We start from the raw sequence: 22703 nt of genomic DNA on the forward strand, positions 1-22703 counted from the left end.
AATAGAAAATAAATTGCATAAGTTTTTGCATTTGAATGTAAGCTGATATACAAAATTGGTCGGTTCCCTTCAAATATAGATTTATACACATCAATATAAAGATGATTGTAAATTTGGATAAAAAAATCAAAAAGTTCATCTATTTATTATGCTGTAGGAATCCCGTGAGAAAACGCCATTTGCGCAATATTGATTGTTTTAAAAATTTATGATGAGTAGATGAGTCTCATGGATTATTAAATTGATATACGTGCAAATAGATAATAGAATTAAGTACTTACTTTCTTTTTATATACGTAAATTGAGACTATGTGGATGCAAAAAGATTCTTAATTGTTAAAAAATGACGGAAAAACAAAGTTGGAAGATCAGTTGTAGTTACCACTTGAAAAATCATTATCCTGATAAGGTAAGAGCAACAATTATTTATTTTCATTAATATTTAAATATTTTATTATTATTTACTTTCAACTTTAGTATTCTAGACTTAACTTATTAAAGTTAGGACAATAAATTAAATCTATTTGATATTTAATTGATTAATGAATTAATTAGTCCTGAAAAAAAAATTTAAAAGTGACGTATGTCGTATGATCGAATGTGATTCCATTTTTAAAATGTACATATCATGGAACAAACCTGCTGTGTCAGCTGTCATTTGTCAGATAACCGCAGTGACACATGTCACTCACCTCGCATGTCATCACTACTCACGACTGTCAAAGTTTGTTTTCATTTTTCTAATTTAGCAGAAAATATAAAAATAATTACTTAATTTGTCCATAATTACCATAAATACATCAGTAATTAATAATAGTACCACATCATCTTTTAACCAGTCAGCAAAATTAAGTGATCGAATCGCATTTAAGGACGGAATAATGGCATACACCCTGGTCTTCGAGTGGATAGATGAGTACGAATCCCTTATCGAAAGCGAAATTCATACTTACGCCACCGAACAGGAGCATAACCATGAAGTTATGATCGCCCTGTATAATATCCTGGCTGAGCCTCAAAAGTACAAAACGGATAACGTAAGTATTGAACCTTTTTATGGGGCAAAACAGGTTGTATCTGACTACCTCGACAAGGCAGAGTTACACATCAGATATGATAATTCAGTTAAATTTTTCTCATTTGTAGCTTATCGATAGTATATGCCAGCAGCTTCTTAACTTCTACAGGTCTGGGGAGCCTCAACTAAGGAAATTTGCCATCCAATACATTCCAGCATTGATTTTTTTACATTTGTCAGATAAATCTTTTACCGCTGTACAAGCCTTATTAGTTAGTTTATACAATCTTGAGGTAAAATAAGTCCACACAAATCATTGGTTCAATAAAACATTCAAATATTCTCTAGGTGGTTGACAACAAGGGGCAACCAAAAACACTATCTTTTCGAATTCCTAGCATAGCTCAGTCCTCAATCTACCATGACTCTAACACACTTGAACCAGCATTTATAGCTGAAAGTTCACTGAGGCGATGGGAGGAGTGCAACACCAAACTAGTAAGCTGGGGACCTCTACCTCAAGTTGAGACCTTGAATGCCCAAAATAGGCAGAGGGTGGTCACTGCATTGCTGTTTTTATATAATCAACAGTTGGCCAATGTTTTGATACAAGGAATTGAATTTACTTCTAGGGGCATATCTAGGTAAGTAAAAATATAATTGTCTTTGATTATATTATGTTTATTTATTTATATATGCCATGTAAATGGAATCATCTTTGTATCTTTAATGTAATGAAACATAAATACCTAGATATATTTGCAGAATAAATTTTTTTTATCAATATCTGGATAAAAACAGTTTTACAACATAACTCAACAATTTTAATTAGGCCAGAGTGTGTTTTGCCACTCTGTTTAATTGACATAAACAACCCTTTAGAAGCTTATTGTCAGAAAATCATACAAGATTCTTGGTTTTATTACATAAAAGTTTTTTTTTAATCAACTTTAATTTATTGTATAATGCACTTATGATGAAGACCTCATGTAGGATATGCATCTACCATATGAGCACCATAATACCATACAATAGTAATATTTTTTTTTAGTAAATCCACAAATATTACAGTGTAATGCTTAGACTTTAAAAGGAGTACCTATAGAGTAATAAACCTTGTCATGGATGAAAAAAACAAATTTAACCAATTAAAATTGAAAGTATTATAAAATTCAATTCTAATTTTATATTAGTTTTAAATCACAAAGTTAAAACTATTATAAAATCAATAAAATGAACCACCTTAACTGAAAATATTGTCTCAATGAAAAGCATTTGCCAAAATATTTATATTTTAATTGAGAGTGAATGTTGAAATAGATACACTTTGTTAAATATATTTCAAATTAATTTTTTTTGTACAAAATAAAATTCTGTTCTTAAATTATTTGGACTTTTTTGTCATAAAAAGTTATTCAAGAGAAACCTTTTAGGCACATTTGAAATGTATAAAGACTGAACAAAGTAAGAATTCTAGTCACCTGAAACAGTCCTCTGTAAGAATTTGTACAGCCCAAATATAATGTGGACATGTTTCTTCTGTAGGGCAAAAATCCTATTAGAATATAACAACAGAGTGTATTGATTAGATAATCAGTTTACCCTTCTTAAAAGGGGAAAGAAGAGAAACAACTGTAGTTTTGACTACACATTAACTCTAACCAAATACAGTAGCATTAGTTTAAATTAGGTAGTAAAGAATAAATTTAAAATACTTACTACAAATATTGGTATTGGCTTCAATATTTTTTATATTAATAACTTTTTAATACTGTAGAATGAATTGTGTATTATGAGTAATTTCATGTCAGATCGATATAACACATTTACAGATTAATCTGATAAAAAAATACAGTAGAGTTTCTTAACATTTTTTTCTTTCTATAAATAATAATTGTTAATCAAATACTTGGTCAATTCTTTATTTAGTACCTGTAAAAATTTGGAAATAAAAAAAAACATAAATAATAACAACATAAATAAAAACATGTAAATAACTATAGACTAAACAAGCACATGTAATAAAATCCTATATATGAGTAATGTATTAAATTGAGACTTTCTCTGTATTTACATTCAATTTCAAAATGTCAATTTGGTATTAGAGAAAAACTTTGATGCTATTTCTGAAAAAACTGATTTTATAGTATAGTTTTGATAATAGATCCATTGGCGGTTTTTCTGGACCTTTCAAGGGCTTCTGATGCTATGGAACATAGCAATCTTTTTGAAAAACTTAATAACATGGGTATTAGATAAGGTGCATTAAGTCATACCTTACTACCACAGGCAAATTGTAAAAATTAATAATTTATTTAGTCAACCTCACAATTATTTTTCTTGTATATGTTAATGCTCTAACTCCAGTCATAAAAAGTGGAAAAATTATTGTATTGCCTTTGTATATTGAATTGAGGGTGGGAATATTCTTGTTATGCATAAATCTGATTTTCAAAAACCCACTTGCTGTAATTTGCACTGATAAAATCAATAGAACTGACCTCATTAAATATCTGGGAATATTCTTCCCTTAATATATGACTTAGCAAAGTCAGATTGACTTTATAAATAAGAAACTAAGGAACTTATTGTATAAATTTTTGACTTCAGACAAATGATGCCTTATTCATTGTTAACGATTTAAAATTAGGCCCTTATAGAATCAATATTAATTGATAGAATTGTAGTTTAGATTGCTGCTTGCAAAAATGCTTAATCTCCTCTACTCGTTACACAAAAATATGTTGTCAAAATAATTTTGTTTAACAATAGAATGTATTGTTAAGTATTATTAAGAGGCCAATCTATTGGAAGTAAGACAGAGCAATATAAGATTTGGCTTTGAAAATGTAAAATTTAAAAATGTTATTGGCCATTTTTCTCAGAGACACATTATAAATAATTTTTACACTTCAGCATACCACTACAGCATTCCCAGTATCATTTATTTAAGGTGCACAGCTAGACTCTTACTATAGGTAGTATAGATCTTGGGAAAGAAACTTTTTGAGCAAATTTAGAAATGTATGTTTAGCTCATTTATAATATTGCATTTAAAAACTGTCCCTTAATAGATGGTATGAATTTGATTTATCATCAATAAACCCACAGTAAGAAGAACAATAGAACAAGTTGCTTGATGTTTTAAAGGAGAATAAATTTATAAAATTATTTCAGGTTAGTGAACCAAGGCTTTAGCTCAATACCAACAAGTAATAGAAGTTCCATAGCCTCAGAGAGTAGCCTTCAATCCATGACAGTTTTACCAAGAATCCAAATATCAGGGCCACTATTAATAGAGTTACTTCATATAGTTTATCATGGAGCTGTTAGATGCGCTAATGGAGCTGTTCAGGCCTTGCATGATATCATACAACGAGCTACATATGAAAGTTTATCAGGTAAGAATAATAAGTAACTACTGATAAAATGATTTAGTTGTCTATTTTTAAAAGTCACTTTGTAATTTTTTGCATATAACAAACTTTATAGTAAAATTAAACCTAATATTGAAAACTGGAAGAAATTGTGTTTTTTTCAGAAACAAGAACGTCTTACTTAAATAGTAAGACTTACTTATATAGTAATTGTCTTAATTAAATAGTATTAATTTAAACTCCAAGCCACAGGTCTCAAATATATTGTAATATAAGCTCAAACTCATCAGAAAGTTTATTACTTTACAAACACATATTAATTAAACCTAATTTACACTAAAATTACAAGCTAATAATTTTCCATTTAAGGTGAAACTTGTGGGTACTTTGTATGATATTATTTACCTCCACTTTTAGAGTTTCTTTACACTTTATGTCATATCTTTGTGAATTAAACTTCAAATTTATTGTCTAAATGTTCTTATCTGGAATAAAAGTGATACCTGGCAGATTTAAGAAGCGATTATTAAATAGAAAGTCAGACTTATCAGTTGATTTGTTTGATCATTAAGTTTGAGATTTTAGGTTTGCAATTTTCCTATTTAGATTTATGAATCTTTCTGAACCTCATTTTGAAACCTAGAATCTAAACATACAAACTGTATATCTCAAAATAACTTTTTAACTAAATTCTTGGAACATCAGAGCGTTCCCTCTTGTTTGATAACTAATTATAATAATTTTTTTTGGATCACTAATACAGGTAATGATACTCTCAATTTGTACAAGAGAAGAATTAGTTAGAGGAAAAGAAATAAGCTTTTATCAAATACGATATTTTAAAAAATTATGTGCAATCTATGTGGTCTTTAAATTTAATTGATTTTTAGGCAAACTTTAAGCATTCAGTTTTTTGCAAAAGTCTTTCAAAAAACGCTCAGTTCAAATATTTTTTTTCCTATTTACTTAAAATTTAGTCAAAGGGACAAAACAAGTTCTAGAAATGAATAACTTATATTAAAGTAAAATGTGGTATTTAATAAATATTTTATTTTCCTTAGAGGTGCTATTGGCAGCAAGTGCATTTAAGAACCTCCTACAACATTCACCCTCGATATCAGTTTCTTCTAGGCCATCAAACACTCATAGTGTGTCGAAGTCTATGATCACAAATGCTTCATTTAGAACAAAGAAACTACCTGGTAAGCCCATTCAACTTCCTAATATCACTTTTGTTACATTCAGTGATTTCCTTCAGACGACATTCCTATCCAAGATGATCAACAGAACCCACCTGAGGCGCCGCTTGACTCCATCACAGAAGAACAGGAGGAAAATGAGAAAATAAAGAACAAAACTGTCAGCGCGTTAAAACATTTACCAAAACTACCGGGCCTAACGAAAAAACACAAAGAGAAAAATAAGAATTGCGTACAGCAAGGGGACCAGCAGAACATCGAGTTGAATAATTCCCAAATCGACGGTGCTATGGATTTGAATAGTGACAGTAACTATAATAGCGCGGTGCACGTCAGCGCCGTTTGAAGCTGTTCAAAGATTAAATTAATTGGGACAGCTTCAAGGTTTCATCAGGTCAGGTTAATTCATTTTTATCATCCATGCGGCAGGGTCGGATAGAGGTTGATATGATGAAAACTATTTTTATGTTGGGCCAAATTTTTGAAAATATTTATTAAATTAAACGGCTGATTGAAAACGCTGTGTTCAAGGATCAATTTGGGGATGCTTGACATGTTTTTTCCCTAAGATTGTATATTTTGTAATGCATATGTTGTCCAACAATTATAAACTCAATGGGATGGAGACGTTATTTGAGGTTAATGATAAAAGTTTCTATTTTGTTTATTTTTTGTCATTCTAAACATTGTTTCATGGCAAATAGTAAACTCTTTATGAGTGGTTTTGCAAAAATAATAGACTTTTTACTTGTTTTAGAGGTATTACCTATTGAAGTATTGATACTAAAGAATGTTTTTACCAAAAATGTCCGCATTTATTTGAACCTTTACTAACAAGGATTACCATAAGTATTTTAAAACGAAAGTTCATTGCCTTCTCATTAATTATCTTTTGAATGAATGCGCATCGTTTACTTTTTTTTAATGAAGTATCTCATACATTTTTATATTTAAAAATTGTATTTAATAAGCCTTTAATCCACAATCGTCGCAAAAAACTCGTACAGTCGTTATGTCGCCATAGGTCAGCGAGTCTGAAAAAACTTAGTGCTGACGCAACTTCGGTAGATCACTGCTTGGTTTTCGGTTCAAGTATAAAATATTCTTGGAATCTGCATCATTAATATTAGTCCTGGGAAAGGGTTAGATGTGCTAGAGATCGGAACAAAAAGTAACCGTATTCGATGCCTTTTCCTTTAGAAGAACGTAAAAAACATTCGCCCTTTTCTGATATTTTTTACCTCATTATTTTCGTCTTTGATCATGGTTTTTATTGCCTCTTTACATCTTCATATTTTTTTAAATATATAGAACTTGTTCAAGAGTTTCCTATAAAGATATAGTATAAAAAATATAAAGACTTACAAATTTTGGAAATATAATAATATATATTTTTAGTTGCAGGTGATTGCTCTTTCCCAACCGGAGGGGAAAAATGCAATCGCATATAAAATAAGAAGTTAAATCGTATTATAAAAAAGAACGGGAAAGAGCATCATATTTCTAGTAAGCTTAAAAAATCGGAATAAATTATATTTTTGATATATCTTTAATATAAAATGCGTACCATCAGAAAAAAGAAAACAATATTTTTAAATTCAAGCATATTTTTTATTTAAACCAAAGGAATGTAACAAATAAGTGGAAATTTGAGAAAAAGTACAAAAAAAACCAAATCCATATCGCAATTTAGTTAAGTAAAAACGTAAAATGGAGAAAAAGTGTAAAGCCCCCGTCTGACCACCGGTCTATTTAAACTTTCCAAAACTTCACACTTATACACCACGGATTTGTCTTCTACGTCTGGGAAAATAAAAGTATTTTTGGGATATTTTTGCCCTACAGCAGCTTTTATAAATGAACAGTCAGTCATACATTTTAAATGGCTCAATTATTTCGGTCTCTAAGCCAACGTATATTTTCTCACAACTTCGAGATTTGAATGCCACTTTTATGTATGTGCCTACAACTAGATCTTTAGGCTGATCCTTATCTGATAGGTTTTTTAATTCGCTCAAAGGTATGTTTTCTGAGCCATCAGATTCTTCAGTAATTTCCTGTACATCACAAAATCTTGAGAGGCTTTCTCTGGAACTATTGACAAATTTATGTCATCCTCAGTGTCAATATATGTTGGCTCTTCGTAATCTGAAGATTCAGAACTTGAACTTATCTTCCTGTTTTTTTAGGTTTCCATTTGTTCATTCCACTAGTGCTTGGAACATCGTTTTGCTCGATAACGACTTTCGTAGTTTTGCTTTCAAGCATTGTGTGTGCCACTGTAGCAGTTAAAACTTCAGCACCTGCTGACATTTTTTTTCGCGGTCTAATCGCTTGAGGATTTTCCGATTTATTCAATCGTATTGTATCCAATAAAATAATTTTAAAACATAGGTCACTTTGCTCCGGTGTCTTTTCGGTTATAATGTCTGTAGGTTTATCTGATACTGATGGCTTATTATTGTTTTGATGCTGAAATTGTTGGTATTTTAACCATATATCACGATCATACGTGTCAGGGGTTATAACATTCCTATTATATGGTAAAATTCCTCCTTTTCGAAATCCGCTTTTAATAATGTTTGTTTCCAAATTGGCCCAAATCTTTCCAAAGAGAAGTGCAAACTCCCGTTTTGAAACACGCCTTCCTGGATTTTTTCGTTGCCAAACACACAAACTTTCATCCCAAGATACTTTAACTGATTTAAAAACAGAAAGGTCTAGGGGTTGCAACAAATGACTTGTATGGGCTGGTAATTTTTAAATTTCAATATTTTGAGTTTTTGCAAACTGTACAACTTCTTCGGTAATTTGGGTGGCATGTCCGTCGTATATCAGCAGGATAGGTCTCTATTCAGTAAATGTGGTAACCAAATTATTCTTTAAAAAGTTAAATAAAGATTTCGTAGTTTATCCAGCCATTTTTACTAGCAGCAAAAGTCATGTTGGGGCATTTATTATTCGTACTTACAGGAATCCAATTGGACCATAAGTTTAAGCCCTTAAAAATTACTAAAGGTGGTGCCTTTTCACCACTAGCATTAGCAGCTACCAAACACGTGAAGTTTTCTTTTCCCTGTACCTCCAGTAATTCTAGACGACGGTTTTCCCTTTTCTCCTACAACTTTCGTTTTACTAGGATGTGTACATATACTCGTTTCATCCAAATTCCATATGAGGTGTGGTTTGTCAGCCAAATTTAACCGTTGAAGGGTTCCCTCAAGTAAATTGAAATATTCATTTATAATAAACGGATCGGTTTGCTTTTTTCGAATGTATTCAACCGACTGCGGTTTTTTTATTGCTAGATGAAGACGCCGTCTAAAAAGAATAAACCAGTTTTTGCCAGGACGTCCGTTTTAAAGGGTGTTTGAATTTCACTCCGATTCACATACTGTTAAATGACGTCCAAAAGCTCCTTTCGTGAAAGACCAAAACCACTTTTTTTCTAGAGTTTTTAGATACTCGACTAGCAATTCTTCATTCTCTTTTTTTAACGCTGGACAACACCCTTTAGTTTGGCTTTTTTTGCCACGACGACCAGACAGATAGCACTGTAAAGTACTGTATGGAATAGAGTATCTTTTTGAGGCAGCTCTTAAACTTAATAGGTTGGAGTTTATGCTCGCAGCCGCAATAGCTTCTTTTGTATTATAACCTGTTTCTCGTTGTGTCTTTCTTTTATAGCTTCTAACCATCTAAAACCAAAAAACACCCATCGAGAAAGTGCAACCTAATGATTGCACTTTCCCTACAATATGTGGTTGCACTTGCCCCACGGTCGATTTTCGACGAGGCAAGTGCAATCATGTAAACAAACAAAAAATAATTGGCGATACTTATTTAAAACAATACAATTCATAAATAATACCCTTATACCCTATTATTTCACCTAAAATAAAATACTTACCTTCAGTTTTTCGGCAAAAGCCAGGAAATTAAAAATACACGTGCTTCGCGTTAATGCAGTCTCTCGCGCTTAGCTTGAAACTAAAACGTATAAACAATAGATGCATTACTGTAAAGATTCGGTCTTTATGATGAGCTTTTAGGTTCACGTTAGGAATAAGATGGCGCTGGTTTTACTGGTTGAAATATACTAGCTTTGTGTGTGTCTTGCGTGGTGGCATTTTCCCGCTTTTTGCACTTACCCCACCTTACCTTATATGTTTTTAACAATGTTGAAAGAACACAATTCTTGCTTAATAGAATTTTTGTCAGTTTAAGTTTAAAAGTTAACAAGGAATTAATTTCTCTTTAGGTTGTTGCTAGATTTTATTGTTGATATATTATAGACTTTTTAACAAGAGTTATGTGAGGATTAGGAGTCGGTATGCAGCCTCTCTGTCTTATAAAATGTGTTCCATTTGGTGTAACAGCCAGGCCAAATTTTTTATGTAATAAACAGGATGTTGCAAGGATAAAGATAGAGATTACAGTTAATAGGCTATGTCTCCTAAATAAGAGTTTACAAGATTCCCTAGGATCTGCATCATACAATCTCCTGACAACCCTTTTTTGCAGAATAAATTCTGATTGGAACAAATTCTGATAGGCACAGTCTTATTAGGCGACTTAATTATTGGAAAAGTAAGCCAAAAGAACAGTTGTAAAATCCAAGTGTCTTGAGACCATGCCTAATGTATAACAACCTAAGGATAACTTATTAGTAGCGCTTATAGGGAAGTATGGTTTTTAAAAGTTAAGTTATTATCAATAAAAAGTCCAAGGAACGTGGAAACATCACTGCAAGCTATTTCATTACTGTCAAATTTTATTGGCTCTGAGATATGGTAAAAACGAAGGTTAAATTTGAAGCAGAGATAGTTGTCATGAGACCTATTATGGTGAATTATTTCAGGAATTTAAATTACCGTGAAACGGGATTAAATTGATCATTTCGTTTGTAAATTTGCTTGTAACTCTTTAAAGTTGTTTAAAAAAATGCCAAAATAAGGTGTGATCAATTTCATACCAAAAGGAGGGTTACTTTGATCAGTGCCATATAATTGTATTCTTCTTGCAATGCCTTAAAATGCATTATGAACAATTTAACCCCCGCTTAAGTTCATCAATCCGTTTAAAAGTTACAGATAATTCTAGGTTTTGGGGTCAAATTGATCAGTCATAAAATTCCACTAATTGGTTATTTTTTTAGGTAAAATAAAAAAGAAACATTGGAGTTTTTTAATACTTTATTAAAAACACTTGTTTAAAAGTACAAAAACTTATAAAAGACATTCAAAAAGTAAAGAAACAAATCTTTAATTAATAGATAGAAGCAGTAATGCGTATAAGGATTTACATCTCCTTAATATCTACTGCTTTTTTGAATTGATAAATGATTTGACCTTTGACGCATTCAGCGGCAGGTTCTGACAAAATAGCAATTATATCTGCCAACTCTATGGAATACTCGTCGCCTTCTTGTGGTTTAAAAACAGTTTTTCTTCCATCGACAGATTTTAGTCCTAGAACTTCGAATTCGTTTTCATTGAAATGTTGTAGCTGTAGAATGTAACGATAGCTAACACTTTTTCGCATGCCCCTCAACACTTTAACCAATAAAAATGTCCCAATCTTGATCTCACTTTGACTCACTTCCAAATATTCAATTTCTTCGTTTTCCTGCAACTGGATAAATAGATCGTCGGCGGTCATGTCATCGTCCGAATTATCATTTGTTATAGGCTCTTCAACGTCGCTCTCTGAACTGTTGGAATCATTTTGGGCTGTCACACTTTTCCCTGGCTGAACATCAAGTTTTGTTCTCTTCTTAGTTCGTCTTGTTGGAGCATTTGAAAATCTCTGTTGTTGTAAGTAATTTACCAACACGTTCTGCGCTTGGTCTTGATTAAAATCTTCTCTAGGCAGCTTGTCTAATACTCGGTTTAGATTTAAAGGGACTATGCCTCTTGCTTCAAAAGAAGAAATAAGATTTCGTTTAACCGCATGAGGTATTTTATCTTTGGATAGTTTACTATCCATTGTCACCAAGGTTTTTTGCAACAAATGTGGGAAATCCTTTTTGTCAATTGATGAATGTGTCGGATACGTATTCTTCCATTCTAGCAAGACTTCTCTCCAGGCCATTTTAAATGGCCTGAAAAACCCTACGTCCAACGGCTGACATAAATGTGTCGCGTTCTTTGGCAGGCATACAAATCCAATGTTATGTTCTTCACACAGTCTAATAATTTCTTCTGTGAAATGTGAGGCTAAGTTATCGCCTATTAGAATTTTTCGCCCTTGCTGTCTTTTGCCATGTGGAAGAAACGCAGACTTAAACCAGTCATTAAAAGCGGCGTCTATCCACCCATGTGACGTTCGGTTGTATCGTGATCCAGCTGCACAGCATCTATCTATGCAACAGGCTTCTAATTTTGGTCCTTGTTCAGTCCACTGCGCCCACATTTTTTCTGTTCGATAAATTACATATGGTGGCAAAAGAACTCCTGCTGCAGAACCACACATCATCACTGAGGTTGCAGATTTAGTGAAATTGCACACTCGTTCAGGGTATTTTACTCCACGGGAATATATTAGGTTTTTGCGCCCAGGGTCGTCAAGCAAATTAGTTTCATCATAATTATATACGTTGCACGACGGAATACCATTTAAAGTTGTTTTAAGGTTTTCAAAATATTCAGTTAATGTTTGCCTGCAAACATTAGCACGAGCACTTTTGATATGAGCTGCAAGCCTTTGAGTTATTACATTGTTATGTCTTTTTAACAGCGAAAATACCTAATCGGTACCGGGTAAATTGTCCTTAAATTTTGCTACTGAACGACCTTGGGGATCTAGCAGGTTTTTTGCCATATGCCTTAAATCTGTTAAATTAAACCGATTCGCCACAAATAGCAACACATTTAAGAATTGATTGCTTTTCATTGGAGCTAAAAACGATTTGCCCGCCGTTACTTTTAACATGACGCCCATGGTATCTATTATTTAAGGTCCCGTAAGAAATCTTGAACCATTTTGCAGGTTTGCCTAAACTCCACCCTTCATTTCTGACCTTTTCTAACGCTTTTTCTATGGACTCTTGACTGTAGTCTTTGTACCTTCGTGCCCCAACTTTTCTCTTATAAACTCTCGGCATTATGTCAATATTCTAAAACCAAAAATATTATTATTACTAGTAGTACTATACCCTTAAAATTATATAAGCTTTACAATCTGCTGATCAATTTCACCCCATTCAGTTGATCAATTTGACCCCATCCGATAAATCTTAGACGCCGCAAACTTCATTTTGAGGTTATAAAAATACAAGATATTCAGGATACTAAATATATCACGCATATATCCACAATTTGCATGTATTTTTAAATAGCAGTCAAATTTTGGAAGGTTATATTTTTGTCTAAATATTACTTACATGGTTGAGAGCCGCAAACTCCAAAAAAACGTTTAACTGACAAAAAACATGCACATGGATCACTAGCTACACCATTACTGAATACGATTTTTTACCGAACGGAAAAAATCGGCACTTAATATGCGCGGGAAATTTAAATGTAAAATATTTTGATATGGTGATCAAAGTCGCCCCGCGAAATCAAATTCACCCCATATCACGGTACTAAAAAGTTACTTACAGACACTTAAGCTAACTTAACTTTTTGTTGAAATAAACATGGTGTTCGAGAGGTCTAATGTCTTAAGGTAGGCTTAATTCCACTTTATTTTGAAAGAATGGAGAAAGGAAGGATATCGGACGGTAGTTGGCAAGTTTGTCAATATTGGCACCTTTACAAATAGAAATTATGAATACATTGGCATTGATTGATCATGACAAGCATTATCAGGTGGATTTTGTAGTCTCGAATAAATTTTGATGTACTACATACTTTTGATATGAGAACAGAGCTATCTTTCTTTTTTAGCCAAAAATACACAGGATGCGCAAATTCAAAAGATAATAGAGGAGAAGACTATCTACTTTCGTTTAAGTTTCTTTCTAATATTCATTGTACCCCGGCTGCAAATATGCAAAATAACCACATGGTATAATCAAAAGGTTAAGGCGTTATTTTATTTCAATCGTTAATATCATGCTAAATATAGAAACTTCATATGTCATTCATCAAAATCAATATTTTTAACTTAGAAAAAACTATTCTAGTCGTGGTGATCATAAATTGTATCGAAAGTTATATACTAATAATAATATATAGGTGTATTACATATTTTATAAATATTATATCGGCTGCACGGTACTTTATAGAAGATCTGTCTGTATATACTCATAGTACATCAAAAAAAAATTAAATAAAACTTATTTTTCGACAGAAGTAACTTATTGTACTACTTTAGGGGCCCTCTTTTACCTAAACCATTTTAGTCCAAGTGTAAATGTACTTTAAGGGATAGGAGTTATTTTTTATTAAATCTTATATATATCCACGCCTATCTCCTGTTAATATAATAGGACTATACTTTTATTGTGATATGTATAAAGTTAGAAGATGAGTTGTTAATTCTTTATTAATAAAAATCTGTCAAAAGCATCCATTCATTAGAGGCCAAAATGCTCGCACAAACGTGTTAGACTGAAACCATTTCAGTTGCTTGTGACATCCATGACAAGACGTCGCTTTTGACAGATTTTTCAACGTTTTTATATATGATAATGTTATGGACAATATTTGTAGGTTCGATTGAGTGAAACTTCTACTAAATCCATTTGCGATACGTTTATTTCAAGCTGTCACTAATAAATAATATGTAAAAAATATAATTCGAAATTTAATCATATAATCTATGTATTTACAGCGTTTCGAAATATCTTAGACTATTGATAGATTTAGCCATTTGTTTGCTCTAATATAAGCCAGTTTATTGTTAGCCACCGTAAGCACGTTTTTCCGGCAACATTGGTCGCTTATTTTTTATCGATATTATGGTGGCGTGTTATTTTAAAGGGAGTAAATGTACTAGATTAGACGAAATATAATAACACTGTTAACTGATTTAGGTTTAAGGTCTGGTTTTGTTATAACGTTGAATAAAACAACCTTTGAACGAGTTTAGTCTTACGTCCACTTCACCCTCTTCCAGCTGAAAATAGGAAAACTTAAAACAACGTTAGGTAATTGAGAAAAAAGAACGTATACACTGTGTGCAAACAGTCTGAGGGATTTTTTAGATTTGTTTTATAATAGTAGTTTTACGTGGGCATGGGGTATCACAATGAAGGGATAGGCACAATTTCCTTTTTTTTAAATTCCTCATGCAATATTTCAATACAACTTTATATGCTTTAACTACATTCAGTTCAAATTCAAAAAATGCTTTATTGTACAAAGAGTATATTACATCTTCATTTACAAACCTGGAATAACAAAAGAACTAAAGTAGTTAAAATGAGAAAACCGATACAATAGACAAGAGATCTAAATGATCCACTCTTGGTATTGCACAGGCTCAATTTATTCGAATTAAATCTTATAGTATGTGAATATTTAATCAAGAGTCCTCTTGTATTTCTTACCAATCAACTCTGAAATCTTTTTTTTGCACATACAGCCTCTTATCTATATCAATAATCTAGACGAAAAAAATGAGTATCTTACTAGTAATATTTGCTCATTATTTGATAGACATGTACGTCAAAAATTTCTAAGCCTTATACCCCGTGGATAACTGCAATGTGCAGCTTTTTATAAAAGACAGATGCGTAAACTTGTGGTGGGAATGATTAGGCGAGAAATTATCTGCAATTTCATTAGAACATCAGAGATATATATAGCATACAGTTATGGAGAGCTATTAATAATCTAAGTAAAAAATGTCTCTAATTGTTCTTTTCTTTTAAATCTCCGAGATCCAAACAAAATTAATGACTATTTTGCTTCAATTTATAGCCCGTTAGGTAGTTGCCCGGAAGAAGTTGCTAATTTTCAGAACAGCAGAGCAGCAGTTTAAGCATGATCTAAATTTTTCATTTCGATTAGCCAAAGTTGAGGAAATTTCAACAAAATAGTCTTAGATCTAAAATCAAATGCACACGGTTGTGATTCAATATCAGCGTCAATCTTGCAACACTGTATTCCACAGCTATCTCTACATATTACGCATATTATAAACTGTTGCCTAGAAACTGGGTATTTCCCTGGTATGTGGAAAATTTCTCTCTTAACACCTTTGCCTAACATTAATAATTTCTGCGACCTTAGACCAATTTCAATTAAGCCGGGTTGACACGATCCAAGTATACTTGATTACAGTCTACTTGGATTGTCCGCGAGCAGGACTTGGACGTTACTTTGATCGTGTCACCAGTTCATCCAAGTGCGCTTGGATCAGTAGGTTACATTCAAGTTGAGTAGGACAGTACCCAACTTACTTGGATCCAAGTGGTGTTTGTTTGTGAAATAAAATGGCGCGGGTGTCTGAAAAAAGAAAACTGGAAATAAGCAAAAGAAGAAAATGGTCCGAAAGGGAGAATATTAGATTCATGGAGTTATACGAAGCTGAGGAAAGTTTATGGAATGTGCGTTTAGCGGAATATAAAAACATAGATGCTAGGAATTCGGCTCTTAAACGAATAAGAATAAATACGAATATTCCTGGTCTTAGTGAAAACATGGTATTGAAAAAAATCAATGCCATGCGAACCACCTATAAACAGGAAGCAGAAAAAATTAAAGCATCAAGTACAACAGGCGTGTCAACTGAAGACATTTATGCACCTAGTATTGCGTGGTTTGAAATCGCAAATAGATTTCTACGTGATGTAATGAAGATCAGAAATAAATACACTAATCTGGTAAGTTGTTTTAATAATAATTGTTTATGCTGTATAATTGTTTATACTATAACTAATTGCACACCTTCCAATAAATACAGTTCCACCATCTTTGTATGTTTAATTTGACATCCAAGTCATTTTGTCGTGGAAACCAACTTGGTCCAAGTCTACGTGTCCAAGCACACTTGGTCCAAATTGGTATCCAAGTGTACTTAGATCGTGTCAACCCGGCTTTATCCCGGTCATCGCTAAAGTTTTGGAAAAGTTTATACAGCCGCAAATTTATGACTTTCTCACCTCCAATAATATTATTCTGCATAAGCAATCTGGGTTTAGAAAACAACATATCACGACATCTGTCTTACTTAACGTTACCCAAGAGATAATTTCTGCAATGAATAAAGGTGACTCCACAGCACTTATAATGCTTGACTTTTCCAAACTATTTGACACGTCTTGGAAGATTAGACTTTTTCAAATACCAAATATATAACGTCTAGAGTACCTCAGGGACCTCTCTTATTTCTGATGTATGTTTCTGATTTGTTTAAAGTTGTAAAATACTGCCAGATCCAGGGATTTGCAGATGATACGCAAATGTATCATTCTTTTCAAGCTGAATCTGTATTAGAATGAAATTATTATGAATCTACATCAAATAAACGACGATCTTTCTAGAATTTCCTTCTTTTCCTCTCAAAATAATTGAAAACTCAATCGTTCAAAGTGTTGTGTTATGTGCTTTACTACTAAGAACAAAAAAAGATTTGCATTGGACGGTTTAAAGCTTTTTTTGGGAGTTAATCAGCTAAGTGTGGTTAAATGTGCAAAAAATCTTGGATTGCTTTTGATATTTATTCTTTAAAGCCATTGTATGCAAACAGAAATATAATTAATTTTAAAGTAAGGAAAAAACTGTGCGAGTCTTTAGGATTACCTATTATGAATTACTGCAATATTGTTTATTTTCCATGTTTAGACAAAATCACTGCGTACCGTTTGCAAAAGCTGCAAAATTAATGCTGCAGATTTATTTATGGACTGAGAAAGTATGATAGAGGCTATGTAAACTTGGTTGGCTGCGCGTGAAAAATCTATTCTCTTTGCAATTGGCGGTTTTTGTGCATAGACTGGTAGCGTCGTCTACTCCTCCCTACCTCCGCGAAAAACCTAATTTTCGGAAAAATTTACATGAAGCAAATCTAAGATTTATAAGTTATAAGTTGTCAATTCCTAAATATCAAACAGCCTTCTTTCGTCGTAGTTTTCTGTATAATGCTGTGGCAATTTACAATGACCTTGTTCCGAATGCTATAAAAGAAATGTCAGAAGCGGGTTTCAAGAAAAAACTAAAGCTGCATTTTTTAACAAAACAGAATTGCTAAATTGTCAGTAGGTATTTCTTATTTTATAATTTTTGATTTTTATAGACCAATGGGTGTATATCTGTTTATTTTTATATTACTATTAGTGTTACCATTATAAATGTTAATTTCTTTCTTTCTGATGTGCTATCTAAAATAATTTTGCTTACATTGTTAAATAGGTTAAGTAGATTAGCCTTTGGCTAGACTTCGCTTATGTACACTATTATAAAGTACAAATAAAGCCATTATTTATTTATTTATCTATCTAATCTATATGTAGGTTATCTACTCTAGTTAGAGGTTTAATCATAGACACACTTTTTACGCTACGAGGTCCATCCAGGCAACCTATACACACAGCATCGGACCAATCGTGAAGGTTAGTATTGTAGCATAGGAGAACTCAATTAAAGCTTTCGTTTTGCCATTTGTACAAATTTAAGCAAAAAAAATGGTTAACTATGGTTAGTTATTTGCTAAATTACATTCGTTGGTAGAAGGTTCAATTTTTGCAGTTCTTGGCTTAAAAAAGTGGATGCCCGCTGGTTTAAATGACATCCAAAAGCCAATGAAAGTTGGTATTTTTAAGTAATAATTAGATTAAATAATTCAAAAAATATTATAAGTAACGATAGTGGTATATTTATTGAACTATCGTGCCTTTAACATGCGTCGAAATTACCGAAAAAAGTCAAAGCAAGAACCCTGTCGGCAAATTATATTGCGTCTTGCAGCAATATTGCACATATATTACTAGTTCATTTCAGTCATATTGCAGCAATGTTTTAATGTTCGCTTTTTTCATTGCATCCGCAACATTGCTGAAACATTATAGCGATAATATTTCGTGGGGTATGTTAAAATAAGATTGCATTAATGTATGTGCTGTATTGTAGTAATACTCACGTAATATTACTTATGTCTTTCATTTATATTGCTGCTATATTTTATATTGAATTTGCAATATTGATAAAATATAACAAAATTAATATTCGATTCTTATTAATAATGGTAATGATGAATGGTAATGAATAAGTTAAAGGATATTATATTATATATATTGGGATAAAGTCATTTATTATAAGAGAGTAAAACATACAGGAATTTGTGTTTGGTAAATATATATACATTTGTATAGTAGTATGTTGAGGGAGGGTCTTGGCCGACTAGTTAAATAACAATTTTTTTTTAACAATTTTCTTGAGGTATCGGTCCTATTGAGGGCTATTGTTGAATATAAAATGCCTTTTAAGTTACCAGCAAGCTTTCGAAAATGTTTATTTCCTTCTTCAGGGCTACAAATTTATAGAAGAAAAAATATATAATTATTTTTTGTAGGTTTGCTTGGACAACGGAAATTCGTTAAGTATATTAATAACGAATTTCCATTGTACAAGCAAACCTACCTGTTGAGAATCAAATATTTCATAGATTTTAATATTTTAGTTCCAATTTATTAAATCATATGAAAATATTTATAACAACTTATCCGCTTATATGTAGAAACATGTTTCTAAAATAGTTGACGTCTATAGGCTTATAGGCTTCAAAATAATGAACAGTTATAGAAAAAGGAACTTCCCATTCATGTGTTCGGAAAATGTTAATATTGTTTTGAAAATTAAATCCTTTAGAAAAGGTGTACATTTTTAACAATTATTAAATAAAAATATTTTAATTTACATTTCTAATTAAAATATATTTATCTGACATAGGTTCAATTAATTGGCCGAATCTATCAGTATATTATTTTTAAAATAAAGAATATATGTTTAGATAAACATCTCTAAAACAAAATATGTAAGCGCAAGTTTGCTTCTATAATAAAATAATATAAAGTTTAAATTTAATAAAATTTATTTAGCGGAAATTATATTTTCTAGTGTATTTAAGAATCCTTTTGAGAAAAAGTATATTCAGAATTAAGGTAAGTTGCTTATTGTACTTTGTATATTGTATGTTTATTGATTTCCTTACAACAAAAAAAATGCAATATTTTAAAAATAATTAGGCTTGTATATATATTTGTGATTCTGTTTTTTTAATGCCTTTAAACAGGACGTTAAGTCTGTAAATATAAAATACTTACTGGATGCTGAGCTATATAGTTAAGGCATCAACAATTACATAAGCCTCGGCTCCTCGGCAATAAAAATAGAGCAGCTTTTTTTGACTTTAGTATTTTGGATGCATCTATGTATACCCTGACAGCTCCTTGGTGCTGGCACAGAACCTCCTACTATTATATTAATATATTCTGGATTTTCTAATTAGGTAAGTATTACAATTTTTATACCCACACGAATACTTCCATAGTCACCATTCGAAAACAGGTCAGTTTTGATAATGTAGGAGTGAAAATACGAAGTTTCCATAAATGCTTCACCCAGCATATTTATTTCTTAAATATTTCGATTGATAATGGATAAACTTTATTCGTTAAAAAATCGTTCCGTATCGAATTATTTCACTGCCAGATACAGTTTTCTTAGGTAGGTACATGGGTTGTCCTCTAGTTTCTGCCAAAAGTAGATGCGTGGGTATTTTAAAAAAATCAAGGGTTATAATTCTCAATGCTTTATATTGTAAAAAAATTTGGAATTATTTAGTGCATGATGCTGTCAGTCAAATGCTTGAGAAAAATTACAAAAAACTGCCACAGCCATGCTTACAGATTAAAAATGGCACCACTAGTCCAACGTTAAAATATTAAATAAACAATAATTTATGTTATATTAGATAAAAATTGATCCGAATATTATGAGATTTTTAGAGTGTGCATATAGTATATATGCACATATAGTACGGTTGAAGGTATATATATACTATATACTATATACATATAGTATATAGTATATATATATATATATATATATATATATATATACCTTCATGATACTTATTATGTGGTAGCACACTTCCATTATGTTCTTTCTATAGGAGCTGTATTTGCAATTCTAGCAGGATTCACACAATGATTTAGGCTATTCACAGGACTTTCATTGAATAACAAGTTCCTAAAAGCCCAATTCTTCACAATATTTATTGGGGTAAATTTTACGTTTTTCCCTCAACATTTTCTAGGCTTAAGATGCATACTATATATATATTTTGTTTTTATTATCTGAGACGCTTTTTCATCCCAACGAATAAATTTATCTTATTTTAATCTAGCTGCTTCAATTGAATGGTTACAATCTTCCCCACCATATGATCATAGTTACGATGAATTACCACCTCTAACCATTAAATTCTAAAATGGCAGATTAGTGCATGTAGAGAGTGTTGGGAGATTAGTGCATAGTATAGTGTTTTGTAACCTGACTAAAGCGTCTGATTGTATCAATCATGACATACTGCTACGTAAGATGAGTGATTATGGTTTTGGAGATATACCGTTGTGCCAGCTTCCTATCTATCCAACAGGAGTCACTTGCCTAAATAATCCCTGGCCCACCCCAGGGCTCCATATTGAGATCATAGCTGTTCTTAATCTATATCAAGAATCAGCCAAACGTGAGAATACCTATCTGAAAAGTTGACCATTTTTGCAGACTAGTTTGTGGATGTTCTTGGTGTAAGGCGAATTTGTTAATGTCTTAAAAACTAATATACTTACTTTTGAGAGTAGACATCCGTAGTGTATATAAAATTCTATACCTATGGATGTGCAGAAGTCTCATAGGTATTTGGCAATTTCAATTGATAGCAATTTAAAGTTATCTACCCATATTGCTGATATAGCCAAAAATATTGCATAGTGCTTACAAGCTTTTGATAGTAAATAAAAGATATAAGTATTAGAAGCTGACTCGATAAAGTAAAAGGTTATTTTGCGGACAACTCTTTCTTTTAGATGATAAGATTAATTTTTTGGGAAAAAAGGATATCACTGGAATTGTTTGTAGTAATGTTAGTGACATTCTTGCTCTGGGTAGCTACAAGAAAAAGGAACTTTGACTCACGTCATCTCTATGTTTTTCATCAAAATCTTTTAGAACAAATTCTCTTGACGTCTATATAATTGTTGTTGATCCAAAGCAAACATTATGACCTTTGCCCCTGTACTACTAGAATTTATTTATGATTTTTGATATTGGTAAGTCTAGACGCTGGTATACCTGGTATATTCCATACATTATACATGCGTCCGATTTTAATATTTAATTGGGGATGATAGCTTAAATTGTTAAGTTGATGTGAAAGAGAGAATCAAAGTAAAGGTGTCTATAAGTCCCACGCATAAGGGATCATTATATAAAATAATAATATAAATTTACAGTACTAAAATAAACGCAACTCTTTGCACACAGTGTATAAATAACCAAATAAAATAAAAAGAAAATAAAATGGCAGCATGAAGCTTACCATATCTTGCTGGTACAGGTCCTTGTAGCAAGACGGGGATACGCACTGTCTAACACATGTCACTTTTGACAGGCCGGACTTACCAAGACAACCCTTCTCGCATACGATTTCTACTTCCCTGTATATGGCTTCCTAAAAATGTACACCCTGTATATAATTTTTTTGAATTCCTATATAGTTAAAGGCAGCTTATAGTATCTAGTACTCACATTCTTCTTAGTTTCCTTGTAAGGGAATTCGGGGAAGTTATAAGTAACTTTATTTTTCGTTTCTGCCATTTGCATACCCTGGACAAGGACACCCAGTAAAAGGATCAACGAAGTAATAGTTGACGGCATCGTTTTAAGGGCAGTAAAATTAAAAGCGTACACTTTACATCTATTTACGTTTTGGTTATGATATATAAACAGAGGGGTTCTTGGGGGATCGATAGGGTCGTGTTATTTGTACGCCGGCGTCAGTGATGAAAATTTAATTTATTTATATTTAATGCTTTTGGGGCAGGATTTGATAAAGCTTTTTTTACCCTCTATATAAATGTAATGATATAATTGTATACAATGTATATAATATTATTATTCACTTTTATATACATGGTGTCAGTTTCCGGGATCC

The 22703-nt window shown here is 31.9% G+C and overlaps 2 protein-coding genes across 3 annotated transcripts; one reads left to right on the forward strand and one right to left on the reverse strand.

Annotated features, from left to right (window-relative positions):
* The first annotated feature begins 688 nt into the window (after nucleotides 1-688).
* Nucleotides 689-14628, forward strand: LOC126740305 (hyccin). Its single transcript, XM_050446266.1, has 6 exons — nucleotides 689-1037; nucleotides 1147-1311; nucleotides 1367-1662; nucleotides 4196-4419; nucleotides 5457-5597; nucleotides 5654-14628. Exons 1-6 carry the CDS (start codon nucleotides 882-884, stop codon nucleotides 5938-5940), a joined length of 1269 nt encoding a protein of 422 aa, XP_050302223.1. The 5' UTR covers nucleotides 689-881; the 3' UTR covers nucleotides 5941-14628.
* Nucleotides 14284-22619, reverse strand: LOC126740306 (uncharacterized). 2 transcript variants are annotated; one of them, XM_050446268.1, is made up of 3 exons: nucleotides 22298-22619; nucleotides 22089-22220; nucleotides 14284-14675 (listed from the first exon to the last, which is right to left on the reverse strand). In XM_050446268.1, the coding sequence occupies exons 1-3, from the start codon at nucleotides 22424-22426 to the stop codon at nucleotides 14580-14582; spliced, it is 357 nt and encodes a 118-aa protein (XP_050302225.1). In that variant the 5' UTR covers nucleotides 22427-22619; the 3' UTR covers nucleotides 14284-14579. The 2 variants fall into 2 exon arrangements, with proteins under 2 accessions (XP_050302225.1, XP_050302226.1); XM_050446269.1 differs by having other exon boundaries at nucleotides 14284-14660; nucleotides 22298-22596.
* Nucleotides 22620-22703: the final 84 nt, after the last annotated feature.

Source organism: Anthonomus grandis, chromosome 9 (genome assembly GCF_022605725.1).
Source record: "Anthonomus grandis grandis chromosome 9, icAntGran1.3, whole genome shotgun sequence".
Lineage (NCBI taxonomy): Eukaryota > Metazoa > Arthropoda > Insecta > Coleoptera > Curculionidae > Anthonomus > Anthonomus grandis.

Coding starts and splice junctions, on each gene's coding strand:
- LOC126740305 (XM_050446266.1), top strand. CDS start 882: ATGGCATACACCCTGGTCTTCGAGTGGATAGATGAGTACGAATCCCTT. Junction 1,663..4,195: donor ACTTCTAGGGGCATATCTAG/GTAAGTAAAAAT, acceptor AAATTATTTCAG/GTTAGTGAACCAAGGCTTTA. Junction 5,598..5,653: donor TAGAACAAAGAAACTACCTG/GTAAGCCCATTC, acceptor GATTTCCTTCAG/ACGACATTCCTATCCAAGAT.
- LOC126740306 (XM_050446268.1), bottom strand. CDS start 22,426: ATGCCGTCAACTATTACTTCGTTGATCCTTTTACTGGGTGTCCTTGTC. Junction 22,221..22,297: donor ACAAGGAAACTAAGAAGAAT/GTGAGTACTAGA, acceptor GTACATTTTTAG/GAAGCCATATACAGGGAAGT. Junction 14,676..22,088: donor ACCTGTACCAGCAAGATATG/GTAAGCTTCATG, acceptor CGTTGTTTTAAG/TTTTCCTATTTTCAGCTGGA.